At 43.3% G+C, this 13865-nt stretch overlaps 1 protein-coding gene across 2 annotated transcripts in view; it reads right to left on the reverse strand.

Annotated features, from left to right (window-relative positions):
• The window catches only part of LOC111867646 (G-protein coupled receptor moody), a 209558-nt gene that overhangs the window by 74591 nt on the left and 121102 nt on the right, over window positions 1-13865 (reverse strand). For both annotated transcript variants that reach the window (XM_023857662.2, XM_023857661.2), the window contains exon 3: window positions 3903-4043. In XM_023857662.2, the coding sequence (XP_023713430.1) occupies window positions 3903-4043 (141 nt within the window). The remainder of the gene's footprint in view (window positions 1-3902; window positions 4044-13865) is intronic.

Below are 13865 nucleotides of genomic sequence, written 5' to 3' on the forward strand. Positions count from 1 at the left end.
CCTTGGCTTGCCTGCAGCCTCGATAGTTGGAGGATGTTGGTATCGATGCTATATTGCACTTTACCGGGCACTCCATGTACAGGTGACCGCTCCCATACCACATACAACTGGGAGGTTGCTTGCAGTTAGTCGAGACATGGCCAAATTGTTTGCGATTGTAACATCGCGTGAGAGCAGTCTGGGCTTTATACGCCTCTATCCTGACTGCAGTATGGCAACAGCTCGTCAGTTTGAATATCTCGTGGGTCTTTGTCGTCATAGGTAAGGTTGTTAGGAAGAGGGGAAGGTTTACTGTGGTTGATCCTTCTAAAGGTGATCGACGGGTGGTAAACTTTTGTTTGACGCCAATAACATCAAAGCTAGTGTTTACAAACTCATTTTACATGTCCTCTGCACTAGTTGAGAATGGAAAATGGCGCATGACAACCTTTATAGGCTTTTGGAATCTGGGATAGAAGTCGATCGGTCGGTCGGTTAAATTGCTGCTGGCTTTCGCCAGTACAGTCACTCCTGGCTTCAGTGTCTTCGACATTTATGACCAAGATTTTTATTCTCTCCTAGACATGCACATGTACGTGTTTCGAAATGGGTTCATCTCTTCGACAAAGGAGGGGTCGGTCTTTCTATGTAGTCGCTACGTTTGTTGCGCGCTGTCATGGTGTCCAGGTCACTATGAACTCTATGCATCCTTTGTCATTGGCACTCTTTGCAATTTCATGAAACGAGTTGCAGTGCACATGAGCGACGGCTAATGCAGGGCCAAATATTAATTTATCACACGATAAGATCTCACCCCCCCTCGATACTGGGAAGGTAAGAGAAGGAGTACACACTGAGCAGGTTGGTCTAGCAGAAACGATTTAGACCTGTATTTTGAAAGTTCTCGGTTCCAAATTCTTTCCAGTTCATCTTTCTTCTGTCATTCATCCATTCGACATTGAATATTCTAGGTGCTGAAAGTGTCAATGAATAACCCGCAAAAAAAGATACCTTCGTGCATAATATACGATGGAATTACAAGCTGAGGGCAGTGAGGGAAATAAATATGTTTCATTTTGTAACAGAACAACTGACTCAGCCTACAAGTCTGCACAGTAGAACACGGCCATTTAAGAAGATCTCGAATCAACTTTTCTTATTTAATGTTTCAGCGCAGGGGGTGACTAAGGTGGAGCGGAAGATCTTTACCGTTAGCAAAACTCGAAAGGAGACACAGGGAGGGTGTTGCCATAACAACTTAATTTGTATCGACGGGAGAAAGGGGGGAGGAGATAGGGGATTATATTGCCTACAAACTTCTGGTAATCATTGTTACACGTGTCAAATTGTCTGGATGTAGTTTTCCGGAAGGTGGAAACTCAAAGCCAAGCACACACACACACACACAGACGTTTGGTTACACAGAGTCATTAACCTGATGCACACCTCCGCGCAACATGTAATTGTAGCAAGAGCACAGGAAGATGGATGCGGTGAGAAGACAGGTTCCTATACATTACGCATTTTACAGGATATATTGCTGCACCGTCGTTCACGTTTAACTGCAATGAACAGTTTTCCATGATAGTTATTCAGCTGACCGGAGGGTAGCTGCGAATATACTGAATAAGCAGTCGCGCACCGCAGACAAGCGGTGGTCCTCCACCTTGGTGTTTTGGGGTGGGGCTAACAACCCCTCACCGTAAAAAACATAAGCTTGTTACGAAAATTCTCAAGAAGTCTCGGACCTGGACGGATTCCTTGGATAAATGCCCTAAGCGAAAGAAAATGAATATGAGATTTGGTACATGGAATGTTAAAAGTATGTATAGGGCGGGTTCGCTCAGGGCAGTGGCAGAAGAAATCTCAAAATATAAGTCAGATTTAGTGGGAGCACAGGTCAGATGGGACGGATGTGGCAGCGAACCAGCAGGTGAATATACATTTTTCTATTGAAAGGGGAATGAGAAACATGAATTGGGTACAGATTTTTTCATACATAGGAGAATGATATCAGCAGTTAAGTGGGTAGACTTTTTTACCGATAGGATGTCATACCTGATGCTAAGAGGCCCGTTTCTATTCGCTTAGTTCCCCTCCAACTGAGCTATTCATTTGTCGTTTTCCCTACATTTATTTTCATTTATCTTTTGCCCTTGTGTAGCATATGAATTCCAATCACATTCGCTTTAAATTAATCACCTTAGCAGAAGGAGGTGATTAGCACACCTTATGAAGCTCCCCGTTATGTAATTTTCTCCATCCTTCCTTAAGTCTATATATCTTGAAGAGAGCAATCTTCTGGGATTTGGCACCGTGTATATGTGGTGTTAACCGACGTTTCGGAGGAACGTATCGCCTCCATCTTCAGGGTAGAAGAAAAAATATAAGAAATCTGCAAGCGAAGAGACNATCTTGTTGAGCACTTTATTTGCAAACACAATCTACGATCCTCTTTCAGAGTAAAGAGAAGTTCTGAAAATTTAGTTCTTTGGCATGACATAGAGTCATGGAGGATCCTGAACAGACGTAGTAGATATTTCCTGGATTTGTTCTGGTATCAATTTAATTTAATTTCTTCGTCTCTTATTGGAGTTTTCCCTTGTTTCACTTTAAAGATGTGAAATAAAAGCACTTACCCAAATATAATTCGTAAATTTTCCTTCAGTACCTTCCGATACAATGTTCATTATATCTGCACTCGTTAAGATTTACACATAGAAAGTCAATATAACACTTCTGAAATGTTTAATAAATCGATAGTTATTTAAGCATTTAGAAATTAGTCAATAATTGTAAGATGTAGAGTTTTCACCGCGGTGAAGTTTCATACGCAGTCTCCTGGGTTATGACATTTTTGCTGCATCCTGTTTGGTGTGTACCCACCTGCCAGACTACGACACGGTGTTATAAGTCCATAGCAGGTGGAGCTTAATTTAGTCTTCAGAAATCTGGAAATGCATTGAATTCGGGCACACACGGTGAATGCCATGCTTGCTTGTTAAAATACTCGTACTTACTTTATTTATTTTTACTTCCTCTACTCGTACTAACACAATTTTATATTTGTTATTTATGTACCAGGAAACTTCCTGGGGCTAAAGGGAGGCCGACGCATAAGGCTGACAACCTAACCGCCATCTGTGAATCAATTGTCTAGAAAGTATGGGAGCCTCGATGTCGCATAATCGTATGGGCCTTCACGGTCTCTTACAGTGATAGCGCTACCTTATTTAAGTAAAGTAAAGCACAGGTTACTGTGGTGTGTTTCGTTTCAATACATAAATATAACACCAAGTTCTTGTAGGACACAAGATTCTTGGTATGCATAACTTCATTTCATTCATCAATGGGTTTACAGCCCTTTGCCCGGCTGTGGTCTCTTCTTCAGTTTCGTAATCATTTTTACACAGTCGGTATGACTCCTTGGACGGGTGATCAGCCAGTCGCAAGGCCCCTACCTACATACAGGACAACACAAACACAGAAGAAACGCACACACCCCAACATCTACACCTTGAATGACACTCGAACCTATGAACCCACCGTTCGAGCGAGCGAAGACAGCTCATGTCTTAGACCGCGCGGCCACTGTGATCGGCAACATACATAACTATTTTCATCAACTCATATCAGATTAGCTACTATTACTGCTTATACCAATACCATCAGTACTGCACCAGTTACATTTCTGCTCTTTTCCTTTTTTTCAGTCCATTTCCTAATTTTATATTTCAGTTCCCTTGTAACCTCGGGTAGGGGTTGTGCCCTTGTAATTTTGTTCTTCAATTTTCATCTGATAAAAATTTTGTGAGCTCTCACAAATTTCAAAATTCTTTTCACAACATTCTTAGAAATGAGCAAGATACACGATCAGCTGCTTTTCAAGGACGATGGAACAGCAACAGCAGAGCATCGCTAACCTGATAATGAAGGCGGCCGCCACGTTTCTGACGCGCGGACACCTGATTAGAGCCACAATCGTCAGAAGGTTTCCCAGAATTCCCACCACCATGATCAAGACTGTCATAGTGGCTGCGAAATCCAGCAGCGGCCTCGAAAATCTGTAACAAAACAAATCAACAGTAAAGAAATGGGAACTGCTGTTGGTATCTCCCAATTCTACGCTATTTAGGCCTACTATAGCGCCTCAGTAGTTGATGTAAGACAGACGCATGCCGTGCCTGTCTGCTAATGGAAGTGCCGTGAAATATGTTCGGTATATTTTCGGTTATTTGTGAGGGAAGACGGAATTGTGGTATTGTAAGGTCGATGTATTTGTCTCTTCCCTAATAACTACTGAACCAGCTGACGGATGTCCGTGGAACTTGGAATGAACAGCATGCCACTAGAGGCCATCACAGTGTTGAACTTTCAGTTTCCTGGCCCCAGTGCCAGTACGGTAAGGTAATCATGTGAATTTCTCGCATGGGAATGATGTTCGTTAGGTAAAACAATCGTAGTTGTATTTGTTCTGTGTTTACGTAATTCTTTCTGCAGAACGTGCCAGCTTATGTAGGCACTCTGTATACATGTGCAATCTTGTCCATGTTCAATCTGGTTTTTAGACCATAATTTAATTTATCAGATCCTAAGAGAACCAGAGTGTACTGTCACGTATCCAGTGTTTGCTTAAATAATAAAGGGTTTTGGATTTGATGATCGAATTTATTGGACCTTTATACAACTGGTTACAACAGTTTACAAATCACTATCTGACACACAGTCATCTTATTCCTACTGCACACTCCACTGGAACTATTCTGAATTCCATCTGAACTGAACTCAGCTGTCAATTCAAAGTCAAAGTCACATTGCAAGTGACAGTCGGTAAGTCAATAAGTCTCGAAGTTACGGTCTTGTTTGTGTGGGGCGCCTTCTCTGACGAGAGGACGGATCTGTCTTTTGTATATGCTGCTGGCCCTTAACAGCGCAGTCTTTCTCTGGTCCGAGTCCTTTGGGACTCGTGACAATATTTTACTGTCTCAGATTTGCGACTTCCCTTTTTGTCGCCTCTTACGACTCGCAGGGTAACGGTAGAGGTATTCGACCCCGCCTCCACCGAGCTAACTGTCAATTCTTGTCGGCTTCTCGTTATATAGCCTCGGGTCGGATCCATAGAAATCACCTCTTGCAATGCCTTTTCTATTGTTGCGTGCGTGTACTTCAGGCGTTGTTTAGCAATGGGTATACTCTATTGTTGGTTGCGTACATGTTGCCGGCTTGTTTACCGAGTCATTGCCTAGCAATGGGCCTGTGCTTCACAGTACGAATAGAAACTTGAAAATTACTGTATACAGTTCATCACATAAAAATTGTCTCAAGTGTCAGTCAGCATTCTGATGTTGGTATATCAGTTGTAATGAGGTACTCCTTTACAGTGGTACTACGTAATTATCTTACCACGCCCCTTAATGTTAACTGCCGTTACCTCACCATTTTGTCCACTGTGTCCACACTGTATGTGTTCCACTTAGTGTGTCATGAAGACGTACTGGGCAGTGGAGGCACAGCTCCACAGATTTTTAACCTCAGCATAGATAGTGATGAGTGACCGGCTTCACCCCATGGCGCAAAAGCCAGGGCGATTGGTGTTCAGTTCTCGATATAAATATCTATTATCCTCATGCACATCATTAACCGGTTGTATATCATAACAAACAAGCGGAGTTTTCCTTGAATCTAGAAGACGAATTCTTAAAGACTGTGCATACGACTTTCAACTTCTAACCTTTACAGGACAGTGGTAACTATATCTACAACTTGTTGTAATATTAACTAACACATTCTGTCCACAGAATTTGTGAGGCTACTTTGCCTGTTTAGATCCGGAAAAGTTCAGTCGTTTTAGCGACAGGATACAGGCTGAACGGCTTGAATTCGACTGCCGAGAGGGGCAACAGATCTTTTGTATTTCACAGCGTCCAGGCAAGCTTTGGGACCCACCCAATCTCCTATCAAATGGATACCGGAGATTCTTTGTCCGAAGGTAAAGCAGCTTGGGGCGTGAAGCTGACCACTCACTTCCACATGATGGACAGGTCGAAAATGGTGGAGCAATACCTCCGCTGTCCCATGCGTCTTTATGGCACATTGCTTAATTAATTAAGCACAGGACACCACCAGGAAGACCAAGATATGGGTGGGTGGACAATATTAAAATGGATCTTAGAGAGATAGGATGGGATGGTATGTATTGGATTGATCTTGCTCAAGATAGGGACCAGTGGAGGACTCTTGTGAACACGGTAATGAACCTTCGGGTTCCATAAAATGCTGGGAAAATCTTGAGTAGCTGCATAATTGGTGGCTTCTCAAGAAGGTCTCAGCTCCATGAGTGAGTAACTTCACCTTTCTTCCTGATCAGCATTAATAGACTGATCTTTGTGATGAACATGTGTTTTCTTGAAAGCGAGAAACACTTTTCTTTTGAAGAGCTGGTACTCTAAAAAAGTGCTAAAATTTTCTCTGATTTTTATGTTTCTGACAGAATATACAGAGCGTAACTGAAAGGTGCGGGCAAACTTTGGGCATGAATTGTACACACAAAAGCAAGAAAGAAGTCCGTGTCAGCGTGTGTCCGGAAACAATTTGTGAGTTATAGCTGAAAGAAACACTATGTAGACACAAGCAGCAATTCACCATTAACGTGTGGGCAGGGATTGTTGGTGGTTGTTCAGTAGACCTTCATGTTTTGCCACATCAGCTTACAGACTGGCACTACCGCTAATTACTTTTACTTGATTTGCCATATTTCTTTTTATTGCTAGTGGGGTGGGACTAAGTCCCTTGTACTGCGGCCACTTCTGGCCTATTGTACCAGCCCCAGTTGATAGGTGAGGGTGATTGTGGAGCAATTGGTGGAATGAAGATTGGCAGGGGAAACCGAAGTACTCGGAAAAAACCTGCCCCAGCGCCACTTTGTCCACCACAAATTCCACTTGACCAGACCCGGGATCGAACCCGGGCCGCCGCGGCGGGAAGCAAGCGACTAACCGCTTGAGCAATGGCGCGGCCTTGATCCCGCATAACTACTGGAAGATGAGCCACTGGCAGACAGAGCACGAATATGGTACATGCATGATGGTGCTCCGGCACATTTTATCTGCGCTGTGCGAGATGTTCTCAGTAACATTTATCATCATGACGAATGGATAAATAGAGGAGGACCCACTGCATGACCTCCGCGCTCGCCAGAATTGAATCCCTGTGAATGTACCCTTGTGTATGCAGCTCCTGTAGACAATGCCGTCGCATTGTGGATGCCTGTCAGACTGTCCGCAACTACCCCGGCATCTTTAAACGGATGCGGGGGTCCGTGATGAGACGTGGCGAGGCTTACATTGGAACTCATTGAGGACATTTTGAGTACTTACTTAGTTGGTTAGTTATTGGAGAGGGTGGGTTTCCCCATGCACTTAGACCTGTAGTGGTCCATTGTGCTTCCCTCTATGATTTCTACCAGTCTCTATATCCTACCCGTACTGGTGCTTACCATCAGTCCCGCCCAGCCAGCGAGACCGGCTCTACTAGCTGAGAGGTATCTATAATGCTTCCCCCATCTACCAGAGGTATTAGAGACTGCTGTTGGGCGGGAAACGCCGTAATTTGGCTCAGTGACCTCGTTTGGAGATATGAGGTTCTTTTACGTGCCGTAAAACTACGACACGGGACCCACGGCTTAAAGTCCCTCCAGGAGGACTTGTTCCCTGAATTTTTCCGCCCTTAAAATTCGACGACCTCCGCCGGGTATTTGAACCCGCGTACTACGAGTCATGAGGTGGGAACGTTACCTCTAGACTCCGGAGGGTTTTTTTTGAGTACTTACTTACTTACTTACTTACTCATGGAGCTGAGCCCTTCTGGAGGAGCCTCCAATTCTGCATCTACTCAAGAATTTCCCAGCATTTTATGGAACCCGAAGGTTCATTACCGTGTTCACAAGAGCCCTCCACTGGTCCCTGTCCTGAGCCAGATCAATCAAATCAGTACCATCCCATACTATCTCTCTAAGATCCATTTTAATATTGTCCACCCACCTACGCCTTGGTCTTCCCAGTGGTCTCTTTCCTTCTGGCTTTCCCACCAATATCCTATACACATTCCTCGTCTCCCCCATTCGTGCTACATGCCCTGCCCATCTCATCCTCCTTGGCTTGATCATTATAATTATACTTGGAGAAGAGTACAAGTTATGAAGCTCCTCATTATGCAGTTTTCTCCANCTGTCTTCGGTCCAAATATTCTCAACACCCTCAGTCTATGTTCCTCCCTTAATGTGAGAGACCGAGTTTCACACCCATACAGGGCCACAGGCAAAATTACAGTTTTGTATATTCTAATTTTTATGTTTCTGGACAGCAGACGAGAAGACAAAAGGTTCTGGACTGAATTGCAGCAAGCATTATCCGAGTTCATTTTGAGTAGTTATTATAAATTAGTTTTTGAGCTGTAACTCACAAATTAAATGTTTCCGGTCCCATGTTGATATGGACATTTTCTTATTTTGGTATGTGGAACTCGTGCCCAAAATTTGTCCGCACCTTTCAGTTACACCCTGTATACTGTTTAGACAACATGACGTTTACATGTCATGAATATTGCTGGAGAATGGCGTAAAACAGAAATTAAGGGATTGTTGTAGCCTCCCTGTCGAATGACATGTCCTTTATTAATATTATACCCGTAAGCTGTAGCGCGTGCTAAACGACAATAATTTTGCCTGCGGGTAATGGAGCTTCGATAAACCTAGGCTTGTAATTTAAGGCATACTGTAATGCTAATACCAGCCACTAAATGCTTAAAATTTTACTGCCGAAAGCGACGGAGAGGACGAGGCAGTGACGTCATTACAGGAGATCGTCAGCATCTCTATCTCTACGCCCAGTAGCAATTAGTATGTCATCCTTGCCTGCCTAATCTCAAAACACTATCTTGTTCACTCCGAAGAGAATAACCCTTATTCGCTGCATTGACGCTTCGACACTCATATCGTCATTAAATAACAAAGTTAAATAAAACCCATATAGAGGAAACTGTGTTTTCTGTATTAATCGTAATAGCTCGTGACAGAATTGAATATCATGCTACTACACAACATTCAACCAGCACACTTCATATCTTCTACGGAGCGTAAATTTTGAGCTGCTGTAAGCACTCATGCCTTCCGGTATTGGTTTTAAGAATACGAGTGGTGAAACCTACGCACATCTGGAAAAGTTGGGGTTTTGTTGTGATGCAATTGTTGCATATTTACGTGCGAAATAAATATTTTTCCTACGAATAAGAGTAAGTTGCATCGAGAGTAACATTTTTATGAGAATAAAAACTTTTATATGTTTCTGCCGGTATGGGCCATCATCGGAAGGTGAACAGAATTTCAAAGGAAACACTTCACATGTATGATATGCATATGCCAATACTCTATTCATATGTTATAACGTGTAACGATTCAAGAAAATGTCTTTTATAAAGACAGCTAACAATTTCACGACGAGGCCCAACCAAATGCGTCTGCAACTTTTTATGTGAAAATATATTCGTGTGATTAAAATGAGTGTGGGAGGGCGGGCATTGTAGTACACAAAAGGAATATGATGAAAGTCCCAAAATAAGGGACTCTTTAGGACACCTAGTTATAGACGTGAGGATAACACTAAATTGGTCTTAATAGGATGTGGAGATGTAATATTGTATTTAAGCATCCTGTTGCATTACTATAGTCTTCATTCTCACATGATACTTCCGTTCAGAGTGTAACCCCTTTATTACTCGTATCTCCCTCTTTTCCTCACTAAATGTTTCGGCCGTATACGGTCATCATCAGGTGTCACTATTTGCTAAAACTTCGATGCGTAAGATTTGAAATTTCTCGTATCATATACAGGGTGTCCCAGGAGGAATGTGCCAAACTTCGGGAGGGTGTTCCTTATGTTAAAGTATGCCGATATAACCCAAAACACCTATGTCCAAAGTTGAACGGTTACGGAGATAATGGCCAGAGAAGTGTCAAACTTTGACCGGGGTTACACACTTGTTGATTACAAAATAGATATTAAAACTGGCAGGAATATGTGGATTCTGTAATGTTAATAATGTACGTAACATCAAACCAACTTGTGAGTGACGGAAAGCCATAAAATTGAAGTACAAAATACTCGCTCGCCATGTCATAATTGTCCTTAGGTTTCCAAGCAGTATACATAACACATGACTGGCGTGCGATGACGTAATATGGCTGCGCTATGAGCCGACCACATAACTCTTATTATACCTACATTCACGGATAATCTCTTTTGGAATTTCGTTTCCATTATCTCATGTGGATTATTATGGGACCACGTATGCACATTTCGTAAATTATTTACACCGTCCAGGGTAAAAGACGCCTCATCACTACACATGACACATGAATGGCAAGCGCTGGTGTAACATGACTGACTGCATATTCTGCTATAAGCCAACTACATAAGTATTAAAATACAGTACCTGCTTTATAGTAATTGTTCAAAGTGTCCTCCGCCAGCTGCAATGCAGTTTTCGGCACGCATCATGAGGGATTGGGTAGCAGAAGCAATGTTGCCTGAATGGTGACGTATGTGCTCTGCCGCTGCAAAAATACGATTCCGCAGTGCTTCTCGGGAATCGACCTTAGTTTCGTAGACTAAGGTCTTCATGTGGCCCCAGAGGTAATAATCTAGAGGCGTAAGATCTGGCGACCTCGGTGGCCATGCAATGGGACCACCACGACCTATCCAGCGGTTAGGGAAGGATTCATCTAAGTAGTGTCTCACGTGCTGAGTATAATGTGGAGGAGCCCCATCATGTTGGAAGTACATTTTCCTCCTTATCGTTAACGGGATGTCTTCCAACAAACATGGTAACTCATTCCTTAGGAAGGCTCCATACGTGTTTCCAGTTAAATTGTTGTGAAACACAAAAGGTCCGATCAACCTGTTCCCAAGCACACCACACCATACATTCACAGAAAATCTCTTTTGGAATTTCGTTTCCATTATCTCATGTGGATTATTATGGGACCACGTATGAATATTTCGTAAATTATTTACACCGTCCCGGGTAAACGACGCCTCATCACTGAATAAAATGACGCTTAACAGTTCGGGATGAGCTTTTATCCAGTGGCAGAAATCCATACGCTGAGCATGGTCGCCTGGTTCCAGATGTTGTACCCTTTGATCATGGTAAGGATACAGGTCTTCGTCATGTAAAGTTCGCCACACCTGCATACGTGATACGCCGATGCGAGAGGCCATTCTACGAGTGGAGAGACGCGGACTTCTATCAATCATGCGAAGAATGTTCTCTCGTGTGTTTCTCATTTGTACATCCTCCCTTTCCGACTGCACAGAAACACTCGGAAGAGAACCAGTCTCACGCAATGTCTGGTGAATTCGCGTAAATACACTTCGAGATGGAATCCTTCGATCGGGAAAACGCCTTTGGTACTCTTCAACAGCAGCACGTGCATTGCCACCGCAAAATCCATACACAAAATGCATATCACAATACTCGACGTGTGAAAACACAAAAGGCATTTCAGCAACTCATCACACAAGTAATTTACCACCCATTCACGACCCCGCCGCAACGTAATCTGTAGGCAGCGCATGAGCTTACGCTAGTGTGACTCGCGGCACTCAAGGACAAACAGATAAGGGTCTCAGCTGACAGGTACGTATAGTGCGTGGACCTGCAAGAAGACCACACACTTCTCGGGCCATTATCTCCGTAACCGTTCAACTTTGGACATAGGTGTTTTGGGTTATATCGGCATACTTTAACATAAGGAACACCCTCCCGAAGTTTGGCACATTCCTCCTGGGACACCCTGTATAAATATGATATCTCCCACTTAAAATTTATGTACTATATTCACACATGTGTGCCGGTCACGGTAGCCGAGCGGTTTAAGGCGTGCCCTGTCTTCGCTTGCTCGGAAGCCGGGATCGTGAGTTCCAATCCCACTCAGGGGATGGATGTTTGTGTGCGTGTCTCTGTGTTTGTGTACAGGTAGAGGCCTTGCGACGAGCTGATCACCCGCCCAAGGAGTCCTACCGAATGTCTAAGATCTAGAAAAACCGAAGTAAACGGAGAAATTCATGGAGGTAGGCCTAGGCCCACTGGGGCTGTAGTGCCAAGGAAAAAAAAATCACACATGTCCTATGTGACTGTGAGGCCATAGCTTATTTAAGATTTCATCACCTGGGCCAGTTCTTTATGAAACCAAATGACTTTTATGACGCCCCCATAAATAAAGTCCTACATTTCATTCGAAGTGTAGGATTAATAAAGGGTTAACCCAAAGGTGAAGCACAACAGATCATTGAAGGTCGCAGTGCAAGGGCCAGATTTTAACGTACTGTATTAAAAATCACTAAAAACCATTAAAATAATTACAACTTGGGGGCTGTCGTTCTTTATCCAATTATCGTCGTGTTTGGATTCGTTTTGCAGCGGCATGGCTGTTGTGTATACGTACTGTCCAATTGTTTTGGTCTGGTTATCACATGCAACACGTAACGAATATATATATACAGGGTGTCCCAGGAGGAATGTGCCAAACGTCGGGAGGGTGTTCCTTGTGTTAAAGTATGCCGATATAACCCAAAACACCTATGTCCAAAGTTGAACGGTTACGGAGATAATGGCCAGAGAAGTGTCAAACTTTGACCGGGGTTACACATTTGTTGATTACAAAATAGATATTAAAACTGGCAGGAATATGTGGATTCTGTAATGTTAATAATGTACGTAACATCAAACCAACTTGTGAGTGACGGAAAGCCATAAAATTGAAGTACAAAATACTCGCTCGCCATGTCATAATTGTCCTTAGGTTTCCAAGCAGTATACATAACACATGACTGGCGTGCGATGACGTAATATGGCTGCGCTATGAGCCGACCACAGAACTCTTATTATACCTACATTCAGGGATAATCTCTTTTGGAATTTCGTTTCCATTATCTCATGTGGATTATTATGGGACCACGTATGCACATTTCGTAAATTATTTACACCGTCCAGGGTAAAAGACGCCTCATCACTACACATGACACATGAATGGCAAGCGCTGGTGTAACATGACTGACTGCATATTCTGCTATAAGCCAACTACATAAGTATTAAAATACAGTACCTGCTTTATAGTAATTGTTCAAAGTGTCCTCCGCCAGCTGCAATGCAGTTTTCGGCACGCATCATGAGGGATTGGGTAGCAGAAGCAATGTTGCCTGAATGGTGACGTATGTGCTCTGCCGCTGCAAAAATACGATTCCGCAGTGCTTCTCGGGAATCGACCTTAGTTTCGTAGACTAAGGTCTTCATGTGGCCCCAGAGGTAATAATCTAGAGGCGTAAGATCTGGCGACCTCGGTGGCCATGCAATGGGACCACCACGACCTATCCAGCGGTTAGGGAAGGATTCATCTAAGTAGTGTCTCACGTGCTGAGTATAATGTGGAGGAGCCCCATCATGTTGGAAGTACATTTTCCTCCTTATCGTTAACGGGATGTCTTCCAACAAACATGGTAACTCATTCCTTAGGAAGGCTCCATACGTGTTTCCAGTTAAATTGTTGTGAAACACAAAAGGTCCGATCAACCTGTTCCCAAGCACACCACACCATACATTCACAGAAAATCTCTTTTGGAATTTCGTTTCCATTATCTCATGTGGATTATTATGGGACCACGTATGAATATTTCGTAAATTATTTACACCGTCCCGGGTAAACGACGCCTCATCACTGAATAAAATGACGCTTAACAGTTCGGGATGAGCTTTTATCCAGTGGCAGAAATCCATACGCTGAGCATGGTCGCCTGGTTCCAGATGTTGTACCCTTTGATCATGGTAAGGAT

Source organism: Cryptotermes secundus, unplaced genomic scaffold (genome assembly GCF_002891405.2).
Source record: "Cryptotermes secundus unplaced genomic scaffold, Csec_1.0 scaffold844, whole genome shotgun sequence".
NCBI classification, from domain to species: domain Eukaryota; kingdom Metazoa; phylum Arthropoda; class Insecta; order Blattodea; family Kalotermitidae; genus Cryptotermes; species Cryptotermes secundus.